Below are 13,100 nucleotides of genomic sequence, written 5' to 3'. Positions count from 1 at the left end.
GCCCTGACCAAGGCCTCCCTCGGCATAGACGCGCTGGCACACAGCTGGTCCCCTGGCATTCGCAAATATGCGTTTCCCCCAGTGAGCCTGCTTGCACAGACCCTGTGCAAGGTCAGGGACGACGAGGAGCAGGTCGTCCTGGTTAGCACCCTAGTGGCCCACCCAGACGTGGTGCTCGGACCTCACGCTCCTCATGACAGCTCCCCCCTGGCAAATTCCCCTGAGGAAGGACCTTCTTGCTCAGGGAAGGGGCACCATCCCGCACCCACACCCAGACCTCTGGAATCTCCATGTCTGGCCCCTGGACGGGACACGGAAGACCTAAGCTGTCTCCCACCTGCGATGGTAGACACGTTCACTCAGGCTAGGGCTCCCTCAAGAGGCGCCTGTATGCCTTTAAGTGGCGTCTGTTCGCTAAGTGGTGTTCTTCCCGTCGGGAAGACCCCCAGAGATGCGCAGTCAGTTCAGTGCTTTCCTTCCTGCAAGAGAGGTTGGAAGGGAGGCTGTCCCCTTCCACCTTGAAGGTGTACGTTGCTGCCATAGCAGCACACCACGACGTCGACGGTAAGTCCTTAAGGAAGCACGACCTGATCATCAGGTTCCTAAGAGGCGCCAGGAGGCTGAATCCCTCCAGGCCGCGCCTTGTTCCCTCATTGGACCTCTGTAGTTCTTCAGGGTCTACAGAGAGCCCCCTTTAAGCCTTTGCAGTCAGCCGAGCTTAAGGCGCTCTCCTTGAAGACTGCCCTCCTGACTGCGCTCACTTCCATCAAGAGGGTAGGTGACCTGCAAGCGTTCTCTGTCAGTGAAACATGCCTGGAGTTCGGTCCAGGTTACTCTCACGTGATCCTGAGACCCTGACCGGGCTATGTGCCCAAGGTTCCCACCACCCCTTTAGGGACTAGGTGGTGAACCTGCAAGTGTTGCCCCAGGAGGAGGCAGACCCAGCTCTGTCGTCGCTGTGTCCGGTGCGCGCTTTACGCATCTATTTGGATCGCACGCAGAGCTTTAGAATCTCTGAGCAGCTCTCTGTCTGCTTTTGGTGCACAGCGGAAAGGAAGCGCTGTCTCCAAGCAGAGGATCGCCCACTGGCTCGTTGACGCCATAACTATGGCATATCTCGCCCAAAACATGCCACCCCCAGTAGGGCTACGAGCCCATTCTACCCGTGGTGTAGCGGCTTCTTGGGCCCTGGCCAGAGGTGCCTCTCCGTATAGCCCCTGGCCGCCCCGCCATCGAGGGTAGTGAGAGCGGGGGAACTGCAGAGTCGGGGTCGGGCAGTAAAAGGTGCCTCCCATGACTTCGTCAGCTCCTCATGCACCTCCGGGAAGAATGGCACTGGAGCGGGGCACGGCTGGTCTGAGCGGCGCCGCGAGCCCAGAAACCAATCATCAAGCCACGAGGGTTCAGGGGAGAGCGGAGGGTTCCACTCTAGCCCGACGCTCGTGGCCGCCCGGGAAAGCATGTCCATCATTTCGGCGTCGGCCTGTAACTGGGCGACCATCCCCGAAGGGGGAAGCCCAGCTGAGGCTTCTGCGTCTGACTGGACAAGCCCGCTCTCCGATGCTGCGCTCGAAAGCTCATCATCTTCGCTGGCCTCGAACAAGAAGCCAGACTCGCCGTGCGACGAGCCGGCGAACTCATCTGGAAGCCCGATTGGGGCAGACGAGCGTGCTGGGGAATGGGAGGTCCGCGGGGGGATACCCGGCGGAGGCGATCCCATTGAGGTCCCCAAATCGCCCCAGCGCCAGCCGCGCTGACCTCAAACCCGTAGGTAGGAGGACCAAGGCGGGGAGCCACTGGGGTGGCTTGCTTTCTTACGAAAGCAAGCCGCGACCGCAACGTTGCCATGGTCATGTTCTCGCAGTGAGAACATGAGCCATTCATAAACGCTGCCTCCGTGTGGGTCGCGCCCAGACACGAGAGACAGCGATCATGACCATCCGAAGTTGAGAGAAAACGACCGCAACCAGGAATAACACACGAACGGAAAGGCATCTTTAGAAAGACGCGTCTTTAAAAAGACGTTCCGTGTGTGCGCTCTTTTAGAGAAATATACTCTTTTAGAGGGGAAAAATGCTCTTTCAGAAAATATACTCTCTAGATTTTCTGCCGAAGCCCCCAGGGGCGTTCTCTGCAGTGCACCAGTGCAGAGGAGGGAGAAGCCGCTGAAATGCGCCGTCAGATCCAGCAGAGGTGAATGAACAGTAGTATTCAGCTCAATGAGCATGACCGTTCGGCTCCGAAGAGAAAATCTGAATGAGTGGTTGCATACCAGCTCCTTTTATACCCGTATGTTCGGGGGAGTGGCATGCAAATACCACTCGCCAATTTTCATTGGCCTTTTATCAAAGACTGGAGGTGTCTCGGGCTCCCAAGGGTGACCCCTAGTGTCACTACATCGACACCAACGTCGAGTGAGTGACAGATAGGGAACTCTTAAATTCTCATCCTCCATAATATTAATCACCCAGCAGAATGTGGCTATCCGCTTTGCTACAACAATCGTGCAACCGCGTTCATGATTCATGTGAGGGCGTCAATGCCAGTGTCAAACGCCGCTTTGATCTCCACATGAAAGGTGCTGCAGACAACATCTTATTCTGCGTTTTCGTGATAGTTAAGACTTGACCTGCTTCTGTGGTAATTAAATTGCGCCTTACAGAGGCTGCAAAGTACTTGATTTCTGTCTTCCCATCTGGGCTTGTTTTGTTCATACAAATAGTTTTAAAAGGTCCTTTCCCATCTCTATTGTTTGTATTGTTGTGTGTGCATCAGTGTAATGACTCCAGACACATCGCAAAGGTTCCGCCCTAGTTCCTTCAGTGTTTTTGCTGGTTTATGCTTTATTAACGGTAAATGCATTAATCGCATTTAAGAAAAATTTACATGTTAAACTTTTTTAATTAGTTATATGCGTTTACATGTTAATTTTGACCACTCTAATAATAATATAGAAGTGTGTGAATAATTGAGCAAAAATTAAGTGTTTATAAAGTCATAAACAGCCATAGTATCCATGATTTGTGTGAAAGTGAATAAAATATACAGTTGATGTAGCGCCTCTAGTGTTAATTTCACCAGGAAACTGCTGCAAAAATTTAGAAAGCGGGACGTAAAACTCAGTTTGCAAAATTTTTGTTATAGTAGCGTTAATTCGATGAGACTACGTTGATTTTATTCATTGGGACGGAGATGTTTCCTTAACATTGTGCTTGTGTACAATGTCCTGTACTTTCTGTGATGCTTAAAAATTACCTGTACACTTTTATTTTGATTAAGTATTCATTTATTGTGTAAATCCCCATAAGTTGCTGCAAGAGAATATAAAAGCAATATTTTATCTGGAAATGTTTTGTCATTGAGGATGAGATTGGAGCCAGGTAACACCTCACTTCTTTTGATTATGATACACAATAGTCTGATTGCTTACTTAAGAGGATTTTAAATCTTTTGCATAGCTATTTATAGGCTTCCTAAAAAGAGTCTTATCTGAAATTTTTGCAGTTAGCATTTTACCATAGTCCAAGCTTACCTTGCTTTGGCATGCTTTGAATTCCATAATGGAAAAAAACAAACAAAACAAAAAAACGTAATTTTACACTGTCCTTCAACAACAAAATAAGGTTTAGTGACTGGTTGCATATAAGATGTTTTGCTGGCTTAATAAAAGTTCTGTAAATTAATACATTTGAGTAGTGCTTGAGTTTCTGCATTTTGAAACATATTTTGGAGCCTGAACAACAGTGTAATGTTTACATTTATTCATTAAGCAGATGCTTTTATTCAAAGCAACTCACATATAAAGTATACATTTATCAGTATGCATGTTTCCTGAGAATCAAACCCATGACCATGCTCTACCAGTTGAGCCACTGGAACACTGAAGCAATGTTACGATATCAATGTCAACTTTGCTTTCAGCAGTGGGACGCACTGTTCATTTGGCTGAACATTTTGTATGTTGTGCCAATGTTTTTTTTTTTTTTTTTTTACATTAATTATTTATAGTATTGGGACAAGCATGAATGTTCCTGGAAGCTCTTAAACTTTAAAGCCTTTGTGTTTGTGTGGAGCTCTCGAACTACTACTGTTTATGTGTTAAGTGGCTGACTGAGATGTTGTCGATCACTGTTTTGGCCGTACAGCCCCTCACAGGTACCTGCTGATTCCACCAGCTTGAACACACAGGGACACCCAGGTTCTGGCTTATGTCCCCATATTCTTCTCTTACAGGCTCCCAGCTGGGGCCCATATCTAACCTCTCAAACCTGCATAGGTGCCAATGAACCTTTCATTGGCACACACACGCTGAATCACAAGGGGCTCTTTTAATTCAATCCCTTCTCTTGTGGTGAGATCATGTGCTATGCACTTCGCACAGTCATTTAACCTCGGTGGGGAACATGTAGACTCACAGTCCCCAATCAGGAATGGCCCTTGCCATATTTGGATTGGAAGCCACAGTTGCATGAACCAAAAGTTTCAGCATGATAGTTTTCGAAAATAGCAGTTGTTCAGTGATCATGCGCACAGATCGAGTCTGCTCTTCGAAAAAACAAATTGGATCATGTATTAGCTGACAACGTTGTTATATAGAAGCAATGTTTCAAATGTTTTTTGGTGTATGTAATTATATTTGGATCAGTTATCAACATAATTTTAGGCTTTCGTGTATTGACAGTAATGTGTGTTCCTCTAATTTCAATGCAACCATCTTTCTTATTTTAAAAGATAATTAGAGCTGTGAATCGATAAAAAAATTTAAACTAATAAATCAAAAAAATTTTTGGTGATTAATCATTGGTTAATGGTACATTACATTAAACATTAAAAAATATAATCATAAACACTGTATATTTACTTATATTATACTTTGTCTCAAAGAACTTGCAAGAAATTGGTTAGCCATCATTTATTTTAATTATTTACATTTGTACATGTTATAACAATTTTTTTTTTTTTTTTTTCAAAGATAGAGTTAATTAGACACATTTTTACAGGTATAAATCTCTGATACAAGTATATGTACTCATGCTATAAAATCACTGGACATGATATAATTACAGTTTTTCTAAATTGATTTTATACATTTCTCTAAACTATAATCAATGCTCTCAAATGATTCACACAGCCAATGAAACAGACACTCAATATTGCAGAACAATTCAATTTCGCTGCATAATAAAGCATCGTATTCTTGTCTGATAACGCATTGATTAAAACTAAATATTTACATCAAAACTATAGATGTGTTCTCTGTTGAATTAATAGCATTTTCAGCAGTAGACTCAAAACTCTAGTATTGAAATAACACATTTATCATAAAAATCCACAATAAAGATCTTTTTCCATGTGTTTTCATACATTTTCTCTACATTTCCAATTGTTCCTGTTCTTCCTAGTGTTTCAAGAAAATGATGAAAATCAAGAAAAATATACAATCTTTTACAAAGTGTTCAGATGGCAGTGTAAATTGTTTTGAGAGCAGTAATTTGAGTTTGGAGAAATTTATAAAATCGATCGAGAAAAACTGTAAAACTGCAAAATCTTCTGGTGTTTTCTAGTGGACTTTTTAAAGAATCCAATTGGCAGATTCAATTCATATCAAACTTAATTGGCAAGAGAAACTTAAGTGTACATTGCCAATGCATTATTAGACACTATACATACATTTCCTAGCCCTCAATATGTAATGTATTGTAATGTAATATGTGTGTGTTCAAAAGATTTTTTTTATTTCTGGAGGAAAATATTTCAATATTCACCAATTCCTTCTGGTCACTCTTAGATACACAATTTAGATACACAGCCATGTTGTATTAGATGCTAGATAAAGCAATGAAATTATACTCCTAAACACATGGGAAAATGTAAGCAATTATCTGGGGGTTTAGAAAATATGTGGTGGACTTTTTACTTAAAACGGAAAGCACAGCAACAGACATGCAGTCATGCGCAGTTCTCAGCTAAATGTAATAGTGATTCAGAAGTTAACATTTAAAAGAACATAGAGCTTGTTGTGTTGTGCCCTGATTGAAAAGCTCATATAAATAGCCTGTTTGGAAATCCCAGATGAAAAGAAAGAGATTCTTCCTATTTGGTGGAGGGGGGGAGGGGTGGATTTGAGCCTGTTACTTGGACCATAGAGTTTTTACGTGCAGGAAAGGAAGGAGCCTTTATGTAATCATTAAATTGTAGTACAGGACATCTATTTCAAGACATTCATAATTCAATTTTTAGCAGGTAGGACTTCACTCTTGATGAGCATCAGCAGAATCTGTTGATTTAAAAAGGAAATCTAATTACTGTTATCACATTATGTTCAGTGTAGTATCCAGAACATAAACTATCTGTCTTCTGTAGTAGAATATTTATCATTCAGAGGGAAAATTTCAGGTTTTCTTTTTTGTCTTTTTTTATTAAGACGTTTTTTGATTACGCTCTTAAACTTGTTTGCTGAAATAACATCACTCAAACAATTACAAAACCTATGTTATTTATTTTAGGATAACTCTAATTTTAGAAAAAAGTATCATAATTGATTGTGTCACAAACACTTCAGGAGAAGCAGTCTCTCTGGCCTCCAGCTACAATTTTAACTATGTAACTTGCATGTACAGTATCTGCATAGATAAAGTATACCTGTATATTTTAATAATATTTGCATAAACAGTGCATTAAAAGAGTGCATAAAACTGCTTTAAAGATAGCAAAATATAGCCTCTTAAAACATGTACCATTTTTTTAAAGGATAGTTCACCCAAAAATGAAATTTATCTCATCATTTACTCATCCTCATGCCATCCCAGATGCATATGACTTTCTTTCTTCTGCTGAACACAAAGAGTTATAGAAAAATATCAGCTCTGTAGGTCCATACAATGCAAGTGAATGGTGATCAGAACTTTGAAGGTCCAAAAAGCATATAAGAGCTTCATAAAAGTGATCCATATGACTCCAGTGGTTAAATCCATATCTTCAGAAGTGATAAGATATGAAACAGATTAATTAGTAAAAAAAACTTTTTTACTATAAATGTCCACTTTAACTTTCAAATACTTCTTTTTTGGTGATTTGCATTCTTTGTGCATATCGCCACCTTCTGGGCAGGGAGGAGAATTTATAGTAAAAAAAAAGACTTGAATATTGATCTGTTTATTACCCACACCTATCATATTGCTTCAGAAGATATAGATTTAACCATATGGAGTATATGGATTACTTGTATGCTGCCTTTATGTGCTTTTTGGACCTTCAGAGTTCTTCTGAGTTCCACCATTCACTTACGGACCTACAGAGCTGAGATATTCTTCTAAAAACCTTTGTTTGTGTTCAGCAGAAGAAAGAAAGTCATACACATCTGGGATGGAGAATTTACATTTTTGGGTGTACTATCCCTGTAAGACTGAATACATTAATGCATTTAGTTGTCTGGTAGCCCTTGACCATGGGCTAAATTGACAACATACACTACCGGTCAAAAGTTTTGAAACACCTGACTGAAATGTTTCTCATGATCTTAAAAATCTTTTGATCCGAAGGCATATGCTTAAATGTTTTAAATTAGTTTTGTAGACAAAAATATAATTGTGCCACCATATACATTTATTTCATTCTAAAACAAAAATTTTATTTAAAAAAAAAAAAGTTTTTGAAATTGATGACTTGGACCAAATAGTAAAGAAAAGCAGCCAATAAGTGCCCAACATAGATGGGAACTCCTTCAATACTGTTTAAAAAGCATCCCAGGGTGATACCTCAAGAAGTTGGTTGAGAAAATGTCAAGAGTACATTTCTGCAAAATCTAGGCAAAGGATGACTACTTTGAAGATGCTAAAATATAACACAGTTTTGACTTATTTTGGATTTTGTTTAGTCTCAACATAATTCCCATAGTTCCATTTATGTTATTCCATAGTTTTGATGGCTGTACTATTAATCTAAAATGTGAGAAAAAAAAAAGAAAAAAAAAAAATTATAATAAAGAATGAGTGTTTCAAAACTTTTGACCAGTAGTGTAGCTGTTTTTTTGTTTTGTTTTTTTTTTTCTTGTCCTGGTACTTAAACAGTGCTGTTGGAGATGCATGACATGGTTTCATCTCTAATTTAAGGCATTTAGGCTCTAGAGGTGAGCCTAAATGCAGGAGTTTGGCCAATCAAACTATAAATAAGCCATGAAAACAAAACAACACTGATCACCATGGGACCTTACATGAAAAAACAGTACAAGACTGGGTATCCCGACAAGGTTGCAAATTACGCTCTTAAGATCATCTTGACTTATGCTGTATGCCATTTTACATTAGAGCAATACCTGTTCACATTTTTGTGTGCTTATTTTAGTATTTATTTATGTACTTATTTATTGGGTTGCAATGTCTTATATTATTATTATTATTAAGAATATGTCACCTCTCTTATTGCAGTTTGTTGATTATGCTTACTAAGAAGTAGGCCTACATAAAGTTAAACCCTATATTATACCTACATTGACATTTTTTAAATTCTCAAATATACAATGCTTTACAATAATCAAAATGCAGTCAAATGCATTCAAATAGTTTTTTAAAAAAAATTATTATTCTGTGAAAGCAAGTGGAAGGAATACATGTAAGTTGCATGTAATAGACTTATAAGTGGTCTGGGGCTTTCGTCAATTTACAAAACTATTTTACATCAGCATATTACTTAGATATCAATGCTATTGGACAATGTAGAAATTAAGTACTACGAAGGTGCTGCTACTAACATTCTACTTAGTGCTTCTGGAAACCCAGCCAAAGTGTGTATCTTACTAACCATCCATGCTCAAGTGTGCTAGCATTTAAAATTCATTTTCTGCATAAACTGGTCTTTAGGAGCCTTGATGTTTTCTACATGCCCCCTCCAGGCGTTTTCATGGTGGATCTATTTATTTGACGAGCACATTAAAATATTGGCGGTATGGTAATGAGTTGGCTTATTGGCTTGGCTGGCCAAATTTCCTCGGATAGAATGATTCCTAACGTTCCGATAGATAAATAAACGACCAGTGTGGGCTCTGTTCATGAATATAAATGGGGAACTATGACCGAGTCTTAGGCTTGTGTCCAGCTCCTTTCCCCTCCAACTGTTCTGTCGCCACAAGTCTGCACCCTTGAAATCCAATATCATAATCTTTTTTACTGCTGACGTCATTACAACCTGTGATTTACCCCAGTCCAGTGGTGTCACAGCAAAAGTGTCCCCTATGTTGTTTAACCAGATTTACTGGCTGTGGTGTCTGAAGATTTACACAGCAAGGGGTAATACTATTTGGCTCAATGTTTTATTAAGGTTTAAAATTAATGTATGTTTACTTTTGATTACTAAAGAATGATGATTGATTAACAACAACAACAACAACAACTATTTTTCTAGTCTGTTGATTCTTAATTATTTTAATGTAGAACTTTAAAACTAATACTTCACCCAAAAATGAAAATTTTGTCATCATTTACTGACTTTCATGTCTGTCCAAACCTGGATGTTTTGCTTTATTCAGTGGAATACAACAAGAGAAGTTTAGTAAAATATTGACACTTCTCTTTTCTAAACAGTGAAAGTGCATGGTGACCAGGGGCTGTCAAACTCCAAAAATGCAGAAAAGCACCATAAATGTAGTTTTTCTCACCATAAACACTACGTTTATTCCAAGTATTCTGTAGCCATAAAATGAAAGTGAAATGTTTAAAATGTAAGTCATTATTTCCTCAGTTATTAATCTTGCAGCTGCTCTCAAAGCTCATTTACGTTCACATATATTCAAATATTGCACATCAAGATGTGTCATGCAAGGTTTTTGTCATTTTTGGAGCCCCTGGTCACCATTCACTTTTATTGTATGGAAAAGAGCAGCGTGAACATCCTGCATAATATCTCTTTTTGTGTTCCAAAAACTTCATAGGGATTTGGAAGGACATGATGGTGAGTAAATGATGACAGAATTATCATATCACATGAGCTATCCCTTTAAAATGTAACAGACAAAGGTTTAGAATAGCAAATTTTAATGCCTCTCACTTGTCGTGACCTGTAAATGCATGTCATACCATTTCCAAATGATGCTCTTAAGTGAAGCATTTGTTGCCGTTTGAACAACAGGGTGGTCTACATTTGTGACAAGATATACACGTGCCTGTCATGGCACTCTGAAAGGGCGTGAGTGTAGCAAATAAGAGTACATTCTGTGGTGTCACCTATGTCGCATATATGCACCGCTCTGCCCCTGCCAAAGAGTTAAGTAATGTAATTAAATGACAGTGTTCCTTTCATAGCCCATCCTTGAAATATTCAGCTCATGCTAAAATAAGTGAGATATTTTCGGAAAAGGGTCACATGGACTGTTAATCCATCACTGAAAAATGAGTAATCTAGGTCAAACTAAACAGGGGTTTCATTTGTTACAATAGTCCCCCTAGTAGTATACGACTGCTGTATATTGCTTGTGAAGATCTCAAAAAGCTGTTAAGCTCTAACACACCAAACGTGGTAATGAATAAGATCTGAGAATGTGTCTGGATATATGTGTATCTATGGTGTGTATTTTGATACTGTGCTGCGTGTTTCCTTGCTGAAACGCCAGGCTTGTATCACCTTTCTCACCAGGGCCTCATGTCCCGAAAGGGATGTTAACCAGCCGCATTAGACACTTGCTAGCATGCTGTTGTGCCATGCAGAGATGGGATGCCAATACCACACCACCTGCATACATACATGCTGTACACACGGATAAATCAGTGTAGTATTGACCTAGGAACAAGGGTTGCAGACTGATTCTCAATGATATGCTCTTACAGGACTGTGCGACATCAAGACACCACTACAAGAAGGAGAGATCTTCAACATGAACACAGGCAAGTTAAAATCTTTTTAATTTCTCATAGTTTAAATAATTCAATTAAAATAATCTACACTAAGAAAAAGTACCACGGAATTACCATGTTGTTTGGCCAAGGTAATACCATGGTTTTTAGGCACATACCATGATAATATGGTATGTGCCTAACCATGGTATACATATGGTAATCATTCAGTACCATGGTATATATCAAAGTGCCATGGTGTTTCTATCTGATACCATAATTTTACATTGTTAAAATAACTAAAGACAAATCATCTACACTAACAAATAGTACTATGGTACTATGGTAATACTAAGGATTGTTGGAAATGTTCCATGTGAATGCCATGGTATATGAATATGATAATCATACTTTATCATGTTACTGTATATATCAAAGTACAATGATATTACCATATGATACAGTCACTGTACAATGAAAGTACTATAGTACTTCTTTATAAGGGAGTAGTTAGACCATTAGCCTACCAGCCACAACAAACTAAAGAATTCACACAAAACTGACTTTAAATAAGATTTATGAAGCAGAAATTAGTCCATGAAAAAGTGTCTGACCTTATACCCACACAGCCCTAACACAAGCAGACCCGACAGGACTTGTTTTTGTAGCACAGAGCATGTGATTTTGTATTTATCTCAGGGATTCTAGGAAAGGCAGTGCAGGGGGTGTTTCTTGGCTGTCTTTCTCTGAGAACTCTGTCTTTTCAGAGTCTGATAATGACTCCAGCATCCAAACTGCCTTATTGACATCCAGAGGTGTTGCAATCAGTGTCTCATTGGGAAACCGCCAGGCTACGTCTGGCAACACCCCACGCTGCTTATCTGAAAGACAGTGTTGTACTCTTCTTATGTTTATGTTCTACTTGGGTTGAGGCAACCTTGGGTGCCAGAACTTCTAAGAAATAATTTAGGTCAATATACTATTGTAGTTTCTACCACAGATTATGTGTTATGAAGGTGTTCATTGCCAACCATGCATCCCCCACCCCCACCCATGTCAAGGAATTAAGTTATATATTGTAAGGTCTCACCAATGGCGATTTATGTTCCTAAAGGAAAAGTTCACCCAGAAATTATAATTCTCTCATCATTTACTCACCCTCATGCCATCTCAAACTCGTATCTTCTCAAACTTCTGTGGAATACAAACGGATGGAGATATGAAGTGAATATATGCAATGTCCAGATTTATAGTGAAAAAGGAGTTACATTTTGGTCTGTTCTCACCTAAAACCAACCGTATCGCTTCAGAAGATGTGGATTAAACCACACTAATTGTATGGATTATCTAAATGCTGCCTTTATTTCCTTTTGGAGTTTGGAGATCTTGGAACCCATTGACTTGCATTGTATGAATATATTCACATAAAAAAATAAAATAAAATATAAACTTTTTTTGTGTTCCACTGAAGAAAGAAAGGCATATAAGTTAGGGATGGCACAAGTGTGAGTAAATGATGAGAAAATTAACATTTTTGGGTGAACTATGTCTTCAAGACTAAAAGCACATTTACTAATTTACTATTTAGTCAACTTTATGTTTATTGACTCTGTAACTAGGACAGAGTCTTTTCGACACCTCTTCATTGGCATCCTGTCTAATGAGAGCACTGGGCTTGTGTGTCGTGCAGCAGCTTATCACTGTCAGCCATGGGCACAAATAAGTGCTAACAAATGTTAACGTCATGGTTACTTTCGTAACTTCCGTTCCCTGATGGAGGGAACGAGACATTGTGTCAGTGTAGTGACACTAGGGGTCACTCTTGGGAGCCCCAAACACCTCTGCTTTTTTGAAGAAAGGCCAATGAGAATTGGCGAGTGGAATTTTCATGCCACTCCCCCGGGTATAAAAGGAGCTGGTATGCAACCACTCATTCAGGTTTTTGTGCTTGTGAGGAGCCGAGACCAGGTCCTGGCCATTTCAGCGGGTAGTTCAGCGTTGTGGCAAGAGGGACACAAAGTCTCGTTCCCTCCATCAGGGAACGGAGGTTACGAAAGTAACCATGACATTCCCTATCTGTCACTCACTCGATGTTGTGTCGATGTAGTGACACTAGGGGTCCCTATACGAAACAGCACAACTATCTGAACTGTGTTACGTGAACTGGCGGTGTGTGACGGGCATACCGCTGTGTGCCTCGCAGCCAGCGCACCAGGCCGTCACGTAACCTCCCCCAATGCTCTTATGAGCATCGAACGGTCCATCAGGAACAAGTCT

The 13,100-nt window shown here is 39.8% G+C and overlaps 1 protein-coding gene across 1 annotated transcript in view; it reads left to right on the top strand.

Moving 5' to 3' along the window:
• Positions 1-13,100, top strand: part of LOC127413130 (sorbin and SH3 domain-containing protein 2-like) — a 67,428-nt gene that overhangs the window by 13,564 nt on the left and 40,764 nt on the right. The window contains exon 3 of the mRNA XM_051650014.1: positions 10,818-10,874. Coding sequence (XP_051505974.1) covers positions 10,818-10,874 — 57 coding nt within the window. The remainder of the gene's footprint in view (positions 1-10,817; positions 10,875-13,100) is intronic.

The sequence above is a fragment of the Myxocyprinus asiaticus genome, chromosome 22 (assembly GCF_019703515.2).
Source record: "Myxocyprinus asiaticus isolate MX2 ecotype Aquarium Trade chromosome 22, UBuf_Myxa_2, whole genome shotgun sequence".
Lineage (NCBI taxonomy): Eukaryota > Metazoa > Chordata > Actinopteri > Cypriniformes > Catostomidae > Myxocyprinus > Myxocyprinus asiaticus.
The sequence above is the reverse complement of the archived record's forward strand: the minus strand, read 5'-3'. Positions and strand labels throughout refer to the sequence as shown.